The sequence below is a fragment of the Telmatherina bonti genome, assembly GCF_933228915.1.
Source record: "Telmatherina bonti genome assembly, chromosome: 15".
NCBI lineage: Eukaryota > Metazoa > Chordata > Actinopteri > Atheriniformes > Telmatherinidae > Telmatherina > Telmatherina bonti.
This window is the reverse complement of record NC_136613.1, coordinates 13,735,389-13,752,403: the sequence shown is the minus strand read 5'-3', so window position 1 is coordinate 13,752,403 and position 17,015 is coordinate 13,735,389. Positions and strand designations below refer to the sequence as shown.

At 39.7% G+C, this 17,015-nt stretch overlaps 1 protein-coding gene across 1 annotated transcript in view; it reads left to right on the top strand.

Moving 5' to 3' along the window:
- The window catches only part of clybl (citrate lyase beta like), a gene marked incomplete at its 5' end in the record, with an annotated part of 71,704 nt that extends 55,708 nt beyond the window's left edge, over positions 1-15,996 (top strand). Inside the window, 6 exons of the mRNA XM_079253740.1 lie at positions 3,210-3,398; positions 7,810-7,911; positions 9,235-9,328; positions 9,994-10,161; positions 13,439-13,563; positions 14,453-15,996. Of these exons, the coding sequence (XP_079109866.1) occupies positions 3,210-3,398; positions 7,810-7,911; positions 9,235-9,328; positions 9,994-10,161; positions 13,439-13,563; positions 14,453-14,548 (774 nt within the window). The 3' untranslated portion in view covers positions 14,549-15,996. The remainder of the gene's footprint in view (positions 1-3,209; positions 3,399-7,809; positions 7,912-9,234; positions 9,329-9,993; positions 10,162-13,438; positions 13,564-14,452) is intronic.
- Positions 15,997-17,015: the final 1,019 nt, after the last annotated feature.

Sequence of the window (17,015 nt, the reverse complement as noted above, 5' to 3'; positions counted from 1 at the left end):
TTTCTTTCTTTAAAGGGGTGCTATTATGGTATTTGGAGTTTCTGAGCTTTCTACAGTGTTACAGTGTTGAATCCTCATCAGACATGTGAACGGCACCGTTTTTTTTTATCACCTAAACGCATGTTTGAGTTTGAGTTTGAGTTCCAGCACTCTCTCTGTTCGGTTTCCATGGCGACGAAAAACGCGTCGTTTTAGAGAATTTTTTCTACCTGCAAATCCTTGTGACGTCCCGGGGGATAAGGTTCGGTGATTGGTTACCTTCTACTGGTTAACAAGGGCATGTACAAATACATCAGGCGGGTGGAAAACGTGGGATAAAGTTATTTCCAACGATGGCTGGTGAGTTTACCAAAGAGAGACATCCTGCTGCATTCGTTGCTGTGGGTTGCTGTTTTCCACTTCGTTTTCAGGGTCTGATTCAGGTTCCAACATGTAGGGCTGTATGCTATGTGTTGACATTGTAGTTTTTTTTTTTTTTTATTGAGTTCATATTAGCCTAATCCTTCTGTTTATGAGATGTTACAATGACAGTGAAAGCAGTTTCGGTGCGCGCTCCCGATGTAGTGCAGTGGCGGGAGGCGGGGTTTAATGCGGAAGAGTCTCAATCCACTCGTTTTGCCCACAGGCTGATCTGACAGCCTACGGAGAGGGTGGGTCTGAAGTAAATAAAGCGATTTGTGACAATAACTCGATCAATCCCCGCCCTTCTGGGCTCAGAAATAAAAATAAATTAGCCTGAAATGCACATAATAGTTCCACTTTAACGATCAATTATGATCTATTAGTTGTCCATATTGTGTTTCACTGTTTCTCTATGTATTCCCTGCCTTCTACACTTAAACATTACTGCAGTGACCAGTCTGTTAGTTATCGTGCTGCTTAGTTGTCTAGCAATGCATTTATCATTTTTATTCCATCAAGTTACCATTGAAAGGGTGTTTCAGCACGAGGTGTGGTTTAATATCTCATTTGTCTTGTTTTTACTAGATAAATAAGCATGTATAAGACCACCTTGTTTCTTTTTATGATTCTTCATTAGGTTTCAGGTACCCTTAAGACAATTCTTTTAGTGGTAAATTCTTGTATTAACAAAAGACAAATGAAATACACAGTTGGAGCATCTCCAGAAAAACACATGCAAGAATTCAAAGGCTTTGGTTTCTGATCTGAGCTGACAACTCATAAGCCAACGTTTCCTCATGCTGCTTAACTCAGACCACATTTCTCAGACAGAGCCTCTCTCCTCTCCCGACTTCTCTCCCCATTCCATCACGCTTTCTCTCCATTCCTGTAGCCACAGCATCTGGTTTGAGTATAGCGGCATGTGCCACTGTGTTACTGATAGAAACTGGATGTCTAGGCTCATTTTTGATTTTGTTTCTCCATCTTCCTCATCTCCCTTCCCACTCAACTCTCATTCAATTCTGATTTGGGGAGAAAAAATAAAGTCGAGAATCAGCCTGTGTTTTGTATGTTATATTTCCATTAGATAATGTTTCTTTTTGCCTAAAAAAAGCTTGTTTTATTTTGTCTTTTGCCTCATTCATATATTAAGTTTACTTTTCTATATCAACATTTTAATGTTGCTCGAGTTATAAACTTTTGTTATTAATTATGTTTAAGTATGAAGCTGGCTTTCTGATTCCATAGATTTTGGATTATTTTTACTACTTGTTCTCTTTTCCAGTGAGTCAAATACAACTTCCTGTCAGATCCCCTGGCCTCTTTGCAGTTCTAAGGTGCCATATGGAAGAGCAGCTTTCACTAAAAATGCACCCGCATTGGCATCTTCAGACATCAACAGCAAAGCCAGTAAATGTCAATGTAAACCGGGGCTATTTAATCTGGTCCTGAGAGGTCCTGGCAGGTTTTCAACATGACCCTGCTCCAAGACCCCTAACTTGGGGACACATTGAAAACCTGTAGGACCAAACTGAATAGCCCAGTTCTAGACCGCTGTTGTCAAACTCCAATCTGCAAAGGGGCCACTGCTGTACAGGTTTTAAAGGTTTTCCTGCTTCTACACGTTAATTATGTAGAACTTCATCTTTTCAGGCATATAGTTTGATCTGTTCTCAAAGACCAAAGTCTGACATCCCTATTCTAGACTCTTTACACAATCCTTGCAAGCAGCTGAAGGTCGTGGAAGAAAGTCAATGGGCCCAAAAACAATAACTTGAGTTCAAGATCATCTTAGAACAGCAATGTTTTTCAGTTTTTTGTCTTGTTTCTATGTTTTTATTTATTTCCTGTTTACATTTAGTTTGAATTTCTATTTTTTTTTTTTTTAGCTGATGTAAAGGAAAGGAATCACAAGTATTTGGTTCAGATTAAAAGTATAATCATAATAAAACATTGTATTTACCTGCTGGGGGTAAAAGCTATCTTATGCTTTGAAGTTGCACAGCGACGACAAAGTGAGGATTGCCTTGTTCTTATTTAGATAAAAATGAGTTATGATAAAATGGAAAACATATAGGTATTTTAAATCAAATTGTACTAAATTCATTCTATGTAAAGGAAAACATTAAAGGCAAAGTTTGACTGTAATGTTGACATAAAACAGGTTCTTACACAAAGCCTGCTTTTAGATACGTTTGCAATAACTTCATTTGATCAGAGTTGATATTTGATTTATTCACACTGTCTCAATGAGAGAGGCAATTATTGCATTAGTTTCCTCTAAAATGAAATAATAAAACTTAATGGAAAAGTTGTGTAACTGAAATACATTGGTTGAGATCCATAATTATTTTTGGGTAAAGGTGGAAATACTTAGCAATAATACTTATTTTCTTAGATGTCTTCTGGTTTTAGAATTATATGGACCTGAGAAAATAAATTATTTTCACTTAAGGGGGTCTTTAATGTTTGATCATCTTGCTATTTATGCCAAATTGATGAATAACAACTTTGATCACACATTATTTTTTGTTCATAATGCAATGATTATTTTTATGCTCTTGCTCACCAGCTACAGTTTTTCAATTATAATTTGGTAAATGAAAATGATCAGTCAGTGCTTTTTCCACATGTTGAAATACACATTGTCTCTGTATGACCTGACAGTTTACCATAATTGCTTCTGAAATGAATGTACCAACTTGAACAAGTTTAAAATGATTGAAAATGACTTTTTCCAACCTTTAGTGTGAGTGAATGTGATGTATAGAAAAGTCACAGTTTCTGTCTATGATTCTGCTTTCCAGGCAGAAGCCAGGGAAACCATTCCCAGGATGTTGGAAGAACTGGACTTGGGTCGAACAGAGAAGTGTGTGCGGGTTAACTCGGTTTCCAGTGGCCTGGCTGAGCTTGACTTGCAGATCATTCTGCAGGCGAAGGTTATTCCCCCGGCCATTATGCTGCCCAAGGTGGAGGACACTCAGGAGGTTCAGTGGGTGAGCTGCAAATTCTGATTGCAGTCTTTCTTTAGAACAATATGGAGCTCAAAGTAGGAGAACTTTTTTTCTTATTTTTTTTACAGTGTTATGTTTAAACATTAAATAAATAAAAGAAGCAAAAAAACTAAAGATGATAACACAGTCTCAGAATAAGAAGAAACCACAGGAATCATCAAAGCAGCCATAACAAACTTACCCATCTCCCAGTAAAGCGAGAACCGATCCTTGTGTCAGGACTGTCATGGACCGTGTGTATTTTTCTTGGCTGCAGCTCACACAAAGGATGACATTTCTTCAGATTAGCTCCAAAAGCCTGATCGCTTTCTGTAACAACACAATGGTGCTTTCCACCGCCAGTGAACTCACTCTTGACTCAGATCGTTTGAGAATTGTGCTGCATTACATTCACTGATACTTATTCTCTTTGAAATACTTAAATGCGCTGTAACTGTTCACACAATTACAACTTGAAAGAGTAAAAGAAGGTTTCTTGACAACTGCTTACTGAGGATTTAAGTTATTGATCAAGGCATGTAAGGCTGATCCTGAACTGATTGATTTTGTTGCAAGACATTACAAGCTTTTATTTATACCTATTCCTTTAGGTTCCCAAATTCTTTTTTTATTTTTCTTTTTAAGTTACAATTTCTCCTCTCTAACTAGACCTGTGCTTTAGTTAAGAGGTGTTTGTTTGGGCTTGGCTATGCCTCTGGCTTCCTATAAAGAGGTTCTGTACGGATGTTAAGTCCCAAAAGGTCAAGAGACAATGACATCATTAATGCAGACCTTTCTGATCAGCACCATATGCTTCACTTACAGGAGGAGATGTCTGTCTTCTTCACTGCTTTTGGCACATGCTTAAAAGTTCCTTTTTTTTCTGTAAAACAAAAATACTTAATGGTTGAGCTGTTAGTGTTTTTCTCTTTTTCTGTCTCTCTCTTTGCATGTGCTTTTTACAGGCAAGCCGTACAGTTCAGCATTTTCTTAAGTGGCTGATATACCCTTTAAAAGCTTCAGTTAAATCAGTAGTGAAAGGCATGTGTCTGGTCTGGCTTTTTACCTTAGCCTCGGTACGCACACACGTGCACATGTGTGCACACACGTACACAAACAGAAATATACGTGCATGGTCTTGGGGCAGGCACAGGAAGTTTTTAACTAGTGGTTTTAATTAGAACACGTCTATTTCCTGCTGCCCTTTCTTTCTTCCAAGCATAATTGCTGACAGGTGTTCTCCAATTCTCTCCCCCAGCTTTTCACCCTTTGCTACTTCTCTTCTTAAAATAAGTCACTTTTGTTCAATTTTCTTTCCTTAACCGTTCATCTTTATTATTATTGTTACATGCCGAAAATCTCAGTAAATGCCGTAAAAATCCAGATAAATGGACATGCGTGTTTTCTTCTGCGGATACGATGAAACGCCTTTTAATCACACATTGTAGGTTATTTAACTTACCCTCTCATTCTCATACTGTTTCTCTTTTCCTGAAAGCAAACTATATTTCTCTTTTCACATTTGATTTATTCTTTATTTTTGCTTGTTTTTCTTTCCTCTTCTTTGTTTTTTTTCCTTATTTTTGCACCAGCAGGTGCATACGTGCTGCCGACACAAAGTCAAGTTGATCGCTCCGCACGCTCATCTAATCTCACTTTGTCCTTCACAACTTCTTCCATCTCAGTTCTGCCCAGACTTTTCGGTTATTATTAATGTGTCTTTGTTGTGAGCATGTGGAGCATGTGTCTGATTCTCCTCATTCTTGTTAGGCAGGGCAGTAAATCCCTCACTTGTTTATTTTTCTCCCGTTTTATTGATATTGGCACAAGAACCTCCAGACTGATTTGTCGCTAAAAGATGGACTTGCTTGTTTCTCTTTGTGCTGAAATCTTTTGCACTGTCTTCCTGCTCTCCTCCAGCCCTTGTGTGACTGACAGGCCTTATTCGGCTATAACAGGCGTAAACTCCCTCCTTTGTTTGAGGACAATTCTCACACAGATTCGGAGCCATGTGCATTCTTTGCCCAGCACACTATTTTGTGCGCACTGGGACCAAAAGAATCGCACCCTGTCCTGCTCCTCCTCCTCTACTCCTCCTCCTGTCCCCTCCCCTCATCCCTTTCTCGGCTTCCCCTCTGTGAAATGAACACTTCAGCAGGCCGGAAACATTTAATCTGGCCCCCTTTTGAAGGAAATTAATTGAAACTTGTCCCACTATAGCCTCCTTTCTCCAGCTCCATATCTCCCTCCTTCTCTTTTCATGATTGGGAGGCAAAATTGTCAGAGGGCTTGTTTGCAGCGTGGCTTTGAATGGCAAGAAGAGGTGTTATTTCTTCTTTTCACATTTCTTTTATTTATTTTACTCAATTCTCTCGGGAGTAGCGCCTTTTAAAGGGTACTAATCTTGATGGCCATTGACAGCTCATAGCTGCTATGTTTGTCAGTCACAATAAACAGGCACTATAGTACCTCTTATCCAGTGTAAATCAGACACTTAAAGTGTATATTAGCTGAAGAGCAGAGTGCTGCAGGAGGACAGAAACATGTAATCAGAGTGGCTCTTTGGCTGGTGGTACTGTATGGAGCTGTCACTCGTTCCCCTAAACAGCTCACTTGGCTCGCGGCAGCCTTGTAAAGGTTTGCAGGGCACAGTGTATTGGTGGTAATCTCTGTGTGTGATATCTGTGAGGTTTCCCCACAACAGACCATATCTACCTAGTTTCCTCTGTCACAGAAATGGGTTTATCTACACCCTCTTTTCACACTCCCCTCTCGGACACCCACCCCCCCTCCCCACCCTTTCCTGTGTTGGAGAAAGGAGGGGGGGTATATTATGCTAAGCCCCCAGCGTTAGTTTTTATGTTGCCATAGCAGCCCTGCTCCCACAGGGTTGTGACCTCAGATGATTACAGTACAAAGCCTATTGGGTCTTGAAAACCTCTTTGAAGATGAAAAGTCTTTGATGGTTTGTATTTATGCAAATCTCTCAGATATGATTTATCCAACTGAGATTGAATGGAGAGATGATTAAAATTGCCCCTATTTTTTGGAATCCTTCAATGGAGGCCCACTCTTTCAGTTTTGAGAACAAGAGTGGTAAGTATGAGCACAAGGGGTTATTTTGCTCTTCATTTGTGGTAAAAAATAGTCACGGTGTACCTGAGGTTACTTATAACCATCTCTTTTCCTGGTGTGTCAAAGAGGAAGCGAAAGGGGAGGAAAGGGGGGGGGGGCATGGAGGTAGACATTTCTACTTTGAGCTTTTGCACTCTGTTTTTTTTTCTTTTTGTCTGGCTTTGAAAGGAAATATCTGACGGAGGGGGCTTTTGTGTGTTTCCAGATGATAGATTTAGGAATTTGGGCAACCCCACTGGCAGTCCAGGGCTAGCTGTGAACTGGTCTGTTGGAAAAAATTGGAATGCTTTGGTCTTCAAAGAATTAAACTTGGTTTTAAAGCCCTACTTAGGTGAGCTTGCATATTAGCAGGAGGAGACGTGCAGAATAAAGGCCTCAGCAAAGTGTCACATCACACTCTGATTGTGTCTCCAGTCTCCTCCTGCCTCCCTGTTCCCTGCCACAGAGGGATGCAAACAGAATAATGTAGCAGTAAAACACACTCAGACATCCCAATTTTTGTTTCTTCCCCCTCCTTTTCTCTAATTTTGTTTTGTGTTTTTTTTTTTCTTCCCCTCCCTTGACTTTGCTGTGCACATGCTGCTGTGTGCACGTCTGCATTTACATGTGTGCACGCTTTCTCATGGGAGCTGCGATCTGTAGTTGTGCAAAAGCTTCTGAAAGAAGGTAGAGCTGAAGACTTCAGACAAAGTAGGGAACCCTGGTGATAATTTAAAATATTTCATTTCGCTTGCTTTTGTTGCTGCTTTTCTTTGCTTCGTCTTTGCATTTTATTTTTTTAATCCTCACAGAGTTGTTTCTGAGTAAGTATTGAAATGGGAACGATGCAGGTAATAAAGTTGTCAAAATTTGTATCAAAAGGCTGTTTTGGTAGAATTTTTTTTTTTTTTAACCTCCCGCCTGTTGTGTTAGAATGTGTATTTAAAAATGAATTGAATCAATTACAAGTTCTATTAAATGTACAGGATTGCATCTCTATCTTCCTGTTTAGTTTGTCTTTAGTAATGTGACTGCTAATTCACTGTCATTTCACAAGAGAGCTGAGTGGAAAATGCCCTTATCATCAATATCAACAAAATTACGATTGAAATTCCAGCTGATCATAAAACATTAAACACAAAATGTGATTCTGCAAAGCCTTAAACATCAGATGGCATGAGCACAAAGTGTTGAGAACAAATTAATTTGTTGTCATTGTGGAGAGGTGTGTTGCTTTCTTGTCATAGAAACACTGGGTTTTGTTAATGAGTTGTGCCTGAGATGTTCCCTGTGTGCGTAGTTTGTTGACAGGTTTCAGCAGAACTTGAAAGGACGGCCGCTGACAGAACCCATTCGCCTCGTCACCTTTGTGGAAACTGCTGTGGGCCTGCTCAATTTTAAGGTAAATTACAAACAAGCCCCCACCCCTAGAAAGAAAAAAAAACTGCATGTGTAAGGCATTTTCCTGTTTGTCCATTGTTCAATTCAGATTAAAGACCGCTTCATGAGCGGAGAACTCCACATGTCCAAAATAAAAGGGATCCAAAGCTTTCGGACTGTCCCTCAAAATGAGCCTTTAGAGGCTTTCATCTGTCATTTCCTTTTTTTTCTGTCCCTCTTCAGACATGCTGACATTTTTTAATTAGTACTGTTTTAATATCATCATAATGGGGAAGTTCTTGATGATATTTTGGCTAGCATCAAAGCCGTTTCTGTCATAGTACAGCGTGACCTTCGGCTACAAGGGGAAAAGGGAACAGTTTGGGGCATTTGGGTAGAAACCAGCTGGCAATCCTTTTGGATTGTCTTTTAGTTCCTCGCTCAAATTCTGCGACTGTGTTTATGATTGTGAGAGTGTGCATGTGTGTTTTGATGGCGGGGGGTGCCTCTGTGTGCTTTCTTGAACACACCCTGTATTTTTGCTCAGACTGAACCCCAGGTTGCAAGTATGAAAAAAAGAACTTGCTGTGGCACAGCTAGCGGTGGTATTAATTTGGAGGTCAACAAAAGCATGAAACTTTTTTGCCACAGATGATCAAGATTTTATTTATTTATTCATTTATTTATTTATTTGTTCATTCATTTATTAATTATTTTATTCATTTATACATACATATTTGGTCATTGTATCTAGTTTTAGCTTTCATTGTTTAACTTTTTTTAAACAACAGCACTACAATTGTATTTTTGTGGCTTTTTGTGAAATTTTTAAATATTTGTCATTTTTTTATGTCTGTATTTTAAACCAAACTAGACTACTATACATATTTTTAAAAAAATCTAAAATAATTGTAATTATTTTATCTTAATAAACAAAAATATAAACTAAAAGTTGTTGATCAAAAATAATATGAATAAAAGCAATCATGCTTATTAAATGAGTAAACAAAGCAAATAAATCTCACACAAAACATCATTCAAATAGAGTTGAGATCAAAAACCAAACTCTTTTAGCCTCTGACTATCTGTCCTCAGCCAAGAAAGGCAGAGGTATATCTCGCTGTTAAGGGGTGATTGGCTTTAATTATTTGCTTGTTTCAATTCAGTAAAATATATTTTAACATGTTAAATTTTCTCTAAGAGAAAAACAAAACAATTTCATGACGATTTCTTGTTTGGAGTGGGTTCAGGAGCATTTGTGCCGTAAAATAGAAAAGTATTTCCCTTGTTTGCATCTGTTCAGTTTCATCAGCCTGTATCTTGCTGATTTGCACATTCTCTCCAGGCCGTGTGTGAGGAACTCCAACAACTTGCTCCCAAGGCTGGACTTCATCATGATGGCGTGGTGTTTGGCTCTGATGACTTCTGTGCCAGCATAGGTGCCAATCTTATGTTCTGTTTCACTTTCTCTGTTTAGATTTGTGGCAGAGATCACATCATCATCACATCAGCAGTAAAATAAATCAAATTTAATTGGCTCTTAATTACAAAAAATATAAAGCAGAAATTTCTATTTTGTCTGTGTAGAAAAATTGTTCAAAGAACTGAAAAAAAGTCAGTTGAAAATACTGTTTTTACATAATGTTGCATGTGAGATGGTACAAAATGATGGAGGAAAAAAGAGATGGATTAAGTTACATTTTTTTCTTTAAAAAGACAAGGTTTTTGTGTCTCAGGACAGCCTGGTTTGTTTCATGACATACAATGTTTAAGCACTTGCTTGACTCAGAGAAAGAAGATGATAACATGTTAGTTTGTAGCCAGCGAATTTACAGTTCATTCTTCAGGAAAAGGTTAACGGATGACATGACACAAAAACCAGATGTTAAACTAATGTTCAACCCCCTGTGCTAATTCCTGCTTTTAACCTATACATACAGACAGACAGACAGACAGACAGATGTATAACATAAACTATATTTTAAAGTCAAATCCAACTGTTATGCAACAAAAGAAAAGGATATAAATAAATTTTAGTTGCTGTAAATTTCCCCCTTGATGTTGTACTTTGTCTCAATTTTTGTTGATTTTCATACTTCTTCAGGAGCTAGCCGGACAAAGGATGCCAAGGAACTTCTCTACGCAAGGCAAAAAGTGGTCGTAACGAGCAAAGCCTTCGGGCTGCAGGCCATCGACCTAGTTTATATTGACTACAAAGATGTGGAGGGACTCAGGCAACAGGCCAGAGAAGGTGCTCTCATGGGTTTCACAGGTAAAGTTTCCGTCTCTGCATCTGACTTGAGACATCATAAATGTCCTTTAGAGGCACCAATTGCTTCAGCTTGTTCTTATTTGTTCTGAAATTGTGTGCTCTGCTTTTCTCATTACACCACATGGCACAGTGGCACACATCTCACAGCCTCCAGCAGCAAAACAGTATTCAAGCCATCCAAAAATGTTATCCTCCCTCATTTTTGCTCTGGAAAGTATAATGCTTTGGGAAGTTGACATTTTATTGTGTCATGTGCATTCTTGCGTTGTCATTTGTAACGATCATTGCAGTAGTTATGGACAACGTGCCCCATGAATGGATTTGTGCCATCGGGGTTGCACTCAGAGGGTAGTTGCTTATGTGCAAATATTTGCAAGTATGATTAAACTAAGTTATCATGAAACTGTTGAATCTTTTACTGTCTGTCAGATATTTAGCAGACCTCAGAAAGAAGCAAAGCCACCTCGAAAATCTATATTCCAGTCAGTGTTGCACTCCCAAAAACTAACCTTTTCTTATGCATTTATCCCAAAACATTTTTTTCTCTACCAGATTTTAAAGATTTTAACAGGACAGAGTCCAGAGACTACAGATGAAAAATAGCTACTTGGACAATTGGTACATTTACAGTAATGTCTGTTTATGTACAATGTATGTCAGATAAAGCAATTTTAAAAAATGACACCAGATACATCTGGAAAGAAATTGAAAATAGAGCTTTTAAATTCTTCACACCGAATGGTGCCCTGAGCAAGCATGTTTCCTGTATTTAAAGCATCATGTCAGACTGGAGGTCCTTGTCGTCTTGTCCCTGAAACTCATCCAGGTGACCTTGTTTACCAGCTCTGTTCTCTAATTCTGCGCATTTTCTTCTGTTTCTCTCGTCATTTCGTGTTTCTCCTCACAACTCTGCTCCTGCAGACCGCATCTGCTGTTCAGCACAAGGCTTCCTCAGATTTATGCAGGGTTTCATTTCACATCCTGCTTCATAATTATTTGAAATTGAGTCAAAATAATTTGCAGCTTATCTCCTGTAGCAAGAGGAGACAGGTGTAAAAGCCAACAGAAACAGCTGGCAGATGAAATAAATGCTTAGATTTGATATGGAACAGAACCATTCAAAGCACTGGATTAGTGGCTTACAAGCCATGGGCACTCTGTATAATCTTGGTTAGTAGCTATTACTAGCCCGAGTGTGCTTAAGCAATAATACGGTGCAGCCAAAAGCCTCTACCTGTGCAGTAATTGACCTTGGCACTGATTAAGTTGAGTGCAGCACCCATTAGTGCAGAGCTTGTGAAACACAAGGACCCAGTGCATAGAGCACTATACTGGTAGCATGAGGGTAAAAAAGAGGTGTTACTGTCCACCATGGCAGATATCTAGCACAGCTTGTTAAGATGTTTTGTTTTGTTTTTTTTTAAATTGGAGATTACCATACAACATCTTGAGTTTGTAGGCTCCTTGTTTTCTGTACTTGGAGTTATGTGCTGCCACAAAGATTCAATGATCTCGGTGAAAATGTTCCAGAAATAGAAAACTATTCTTAAAAAACATTCTCTGCTCTAAGGGACCACATTTCACCTCCATCCCCAGGACACTGCCCATCATTCGCCTGAGAGCACTTTGCTAAATAGCAATCCTCCAATGAGATACAGGCACCACATGGCAGCTCTGGATTGGCTGGAGGCCACGAATGATGTATTTTCGGGGAACCAATGGGTTGTAACTGAGGGCACCTGAGTCACCCAGTCTGCCCCTTCACTCAGTCATTCTTCTGTTGTCCTAAACAAGCACACACACACACACACAAACAGACAGCCTCTTACAGAACATTTCAAACTGAGACCGCAGTGTGACCGCAAACTCCTGCCTTCTGACAGTAAAACAGGTGGAATGAAAAGAAAACCGACGAGACTTTTTAAATGCAACACAGAAACTTGGACATACTGTATTTACACAGGAGGATGTTGTAGTTTTCCAATGGACATACTATAGCACTATGTTTGCAAACACACGCGAGTTTATGCACATAGAAACACAATCATGCACATATTGGGGAGTTTTCAGGCAGGTGCTCTGCTTCAGCTTCACCCAAACAAACACAAAAACACACAAACGTGCCGACTTATTATGAATTACACTTAATGAATAATGTTTGCTGGTGAGTAATTGTTCCAGCTTTCAGTCACAGTTTGTTCATTGTGCCACTGGTGTGTTTTTTTGAGGTTAACTAGGGTGAGCAGAGCTGGATGATGGGGGTGGATTCTCTCCTCCCCTTTTTTTTCCTCTCCCCTCCTTACTTCTCCTTCATTCTCCTGAACTAATTTTTTTTTTCTCTCTCTCTTTCTGCGCTCGTGCAGCCCGCCCGCTTGGCCACCTTGAAGGATTTGTTGTTGGCGACAGAGCTAAGCCCTAAAGTGTCGAGTTCCTGCTGGCTGCCTCTGAGCCACCGTTCTCAGCAGACGTTTCATAACCTTAACTTATCACTACAAGTTTGATCTGCAAATGTACACGGGATTATGTCTGTGGCGTTCGCTTACATTTAACCGAGAGGAGATGGTGGGGGGAGGATCGTGGCAGACGGAGCCTTAAACTCCTTGTTAGGCTTCCATTTGATCTGTTCGCTGTCAGTATTTGACAAAAAAAAAACAAAAAACAATCTTCTTTTTCTTTTTCAGAAAAGAATATGTTAAAAAATTTGCAAAAAAAAAAAAAAAAATGCAAATATTATCTTCATTGTGTGATTCTGCTTGTTTTATGTTTTGTGTTTTAGCGGGTCACTCGGCTGTTTTGGTTCTGTCAGCGTTTCACGTAATAAAGTTTCTGTTCTCAGTAAAGTTTCTACTAAACAGCAGGGCTGCAAGCAGGCAAGAGAAGCTTTATCTCAGCCATGATGCAACGATGCACAGGATCCTTTCAGCCCGGGCTACACGTCTGACTCAACTCAGTGGCACAAGACAGACTGACACACGCACACACACAACCCAGTCTTATGCATTTCCCATTTCTTCTCTCTGGCTGCCTATTCACCTTGTCATTCGTCTCTTGCAGAGCAGTAGAGTCTCTTTCCTGTTTATGTCTTTACAGCAGTTTGTGCAAAATTCTGTGCTAAAGTCAGGTTGTTTTGTTTGGTTTTTTTTTTTTTTTGGTTTTTTTTTTTTAAAAATCACAGATATACTTAAATCTTTGTTTTCATTTTGTTAAAATCAGGGGAAAAAACTGTTGTTCCAATTGGTGGAGTTCATGTTTTTTTATGATGTGTGTTTGTGTGCAGGAAAGCAGGTCATCCACCCAGGACAGGTCCAGGCTGTGCAGGAGGAGTTCTCCCCCAGTCAGGAGAAGATCCAATGGGCCAAAGAGCTCATCACTGCTTTTAATCAACATCAGAAGGAGGGAAAGGTGATGTTAACGTCTTTATACCACACAGAAACTCACATAAAATCAGAGTTTAGAAGAAAATATTTATATTTATATATATATATTCATATTTGTCTTTGATGATAGTTCTTTCAAACTGCAAATAAATTATTTATGAGGCCACTAAATGCACAAAAAAAAAACAAAACTGAATTGCTTTTATTCTTAAATGGAGGAACTAGTTGATAATAAAACAGCGTGGAGATGCTGGCTCAACAAAATATTTTCACTGGGGTGGGAAAAGAGCTACCAGACTTCTGTCTCACATGTATGTCTCATGATGAAATATCTGTGCAGCGATGACACGGCTGTTACTCTGCTTTGACATTCAGACCGATTCTTTTGTGTGCCCCCTCACACACCTCCGTAGCTCCAAAGAATACATACTGTACACCCCTGGGTGACTTTTGGAGACAGCTGAGTAGAATGAAAGGCAGTTGGCCCAATTAAGTGTACAATATTATTGTTCCTAATTTAGTGCATGGTTGGATCCTGTGTGTTGAGCTCTGTGGGCTATCTGCTGAGGTAATACACAATCTGCCCACACCTCTCTCCCTGCCAGGGCTGCTCCCAGTAAGCATCGCCTGAGGGATTCATATCTTACCCATCCCTACACTGCATAGTGCATGTCTGTGTGTCTTTCTCTGTGTGCTGCGTAATGGCTTGAACCATGTCAGTCCCTTTGTCTTTAAATGTGATTGGTGCTCGCTTGCTTCTGATATTTGTGTGATCTCAACTGGAGGTGTATGATTTTTTTTTTTTTCTTTTTCTTTTTTTTTTTTTAACTCGATGAACATCATCGCATTGCAGTTTGGTGTTTCTGCTCTAATGTCTCCCTCTCTGTTTTCCACTGTGTTAAAAACCTCTCCAGGGCGCGTTCACCTTCCGCGGCAGCATGATTGACATGCCCTCGCTAAAGCAGGCTCAGAACGTCATAACACTTTCTGCCGCCGTGCCAAAGAAATAACGCCACCTGTGAGAGGAAAAATGGGAGGGGCCAATGCGACTGAACCCCGCGAAGAGAGGTCAAAGCAAACTGGAAATGTCACAGGTCTCTTTTATTTGTTTTTTTTTTGTTTGTTTTTTTTAACTAAATTAGCACTTCAAAAACTTTTCAGACTGATTCACATTGCCTGGTGTAAGAATTCCTTGGTTTTCATGTGTGTTTTTAATAATAGCTGATATTTTGGGAGAAATTCAGTCGATTAATGGGACTGCTGTAGCAAACAGTTTTACTGCAGATATTTTACACAGCACAAGTACACAGCGAGTGTGAACGGCGTTGGCCTCATGAGACCAGCCTTTTCTGGCATCATCATCTTCATTCTCCAGTGTGTGTGTATGTGTGTGTGCGTGCCCATACATTTCATCTCTCCTGGGTCATGATGAATGATCTCCCATCTCCACAAAGGTAAACAAACACAGTGAGCCGCTATTGCAGAGCTATTCATCGAGCCCCAGTCGGGCCTCAGCCCTCTGCGCACAGCCTGACTCACAAAATTCAGAACCTTGCTGGCTTAAAAGCAATATGAAAATAAATAAACGGAAGTATGTAAACTTGTATGTGTTATTTACCTTTGTAAAGGAACTGTCCCAGTTCCAGCTGTGAGCCTGTGGTTGACTTGATGTGTAAAGAAGCCTGGACAGAAAGTAGTGCCACCAGTTTGTCGATCCTATGATTGAGATGACCTACTTGTCTGACTGCTTCTTTCCTGACTATTGAATCTAATTAACTGTGGAATATAAAAAAAAAAAGAACTTCTTGATGGGATAAGTTAGGAAGTCTTGTCACAAATGAAAACACAAAGGGGCTTTGTGGAGAGTTTGTCCACATCTGACTTGCAGAAACAGCGAAGTGGGTGTTACACTAGAATGAGACAGATTAGTAGCCATGTTGCTCCAGCAGACCAGTGCTGTGGCTTTGTCTCTCTAACTGTGGATGGGAGGATAATTGGGGGGGTTGTTGAATGGTTAATACTGCCATTGGTGACCATGGTAATGAAAAGGCGCCATACCTCCTCTACCCCACCTCATCCACTCGTCTCTCTCTGTGTGTCTCTCATACTGTATGATCTATTGTGTCTGGGGAAGAGCTGGTGTCTGTGCCAGGCCAGGCCAGACAAAAAGATCGAAACCACTCCTGCGTCCAGCCAAGGACCCCAACAGTAAGCTGTCTCTTTGGCATTTGGCCACGTTTCTCTGTCACCCCTGGTTCACGCTTTCTGCCATGAATACACCGTCAAGCTTGTTTGTTTTCACTCAGAACTAATGAAACACCCTGACACTGGTGGGCAGACGTGTGCTGTGCGACTTTTTTTTTTTTTTTTTTTTTAAATAAATTCAAAATGGTTATTTAGGGAAAAAATGTTTTCTGAGACTTTCGATGGACGTTGAATGTCATGAAGTTTTCAAAAAACATTTCAAAAGATGTAAAGCAATGAGTGTCCTGTACTGTTTGCTGAACTTGTAAACATATTTTCTGTCATCATATTAATTAAAGTTTTGATCAAACTTTGACATACTTTTTTTTTTGTGACTTTTCAAACTTTTGCTGATTTCTTAGAACATTTGGAAAAAGTTTGCTTCTGTTTTCAAAGGGTTTACGTGGATGTCTCTTACATCAGAGTAAACTGAAAGTTTGGTGACTGTTCTTGACTGAAGTATTGTTTTAATTTAAACATTATTTGGAATAATAAAACAGCTCCGGCGCTTCCGATTCACAGTACTGTAGAAAAAGGCTACAAAAAGTCATTCACATGACCGAACGCTCTGCACCTTGGGTCCACCAGAGCATAACAAAATGTGACTAAGCAGTGAAAGAGGCCCGTTTGGTGGGACAACTTGGCTCTCAGAGCTCCTCTACACCAACAAGTGTCCCCGCAGACAGGAAGGGAGACTTCCAAGCAGAAGAAGCAGCGCTTGGGCATCATGCAGGGACAAGGGGAGCAAATGAAGCCACCGCTTCAGAGGATGAACAGGAAATTATTTGGCCACTTTATCTTTCAGTAAACCATAAATGCTACATGTGTTATCATGTTTTGACTGTATCTAATAAACCTGCCTTTGTTTGGTGTGTCCACTTACACCCACAGACACCCCTACCCCCATTTGGCTGAGGGAATGTAAAACATCCCCTCTGCTCTAAAAAAAAACTCATTTTGCTGAGCTTTCTTTTCACCTCTGTGACTTTGATTCAGTCAAATTTGGAGAAGCAGATGAGGGAGAGAGGGAGGAAAAGAAAAAAGAGAACATTTCAGTGACATCTCTGTAGATTAGAGAAATGCATCCCTGTCTGCCTCTGCTGTGTAATTCTACATGACATTTCTATTATGTGTGGAAACTGATAAAAATCTTCTCCCCTTCCCTCAGCAGTTTTATTTAAATACATCTCTCCGGTATTCCCTGAGAGATTAAATTACAATTAACACGATTAT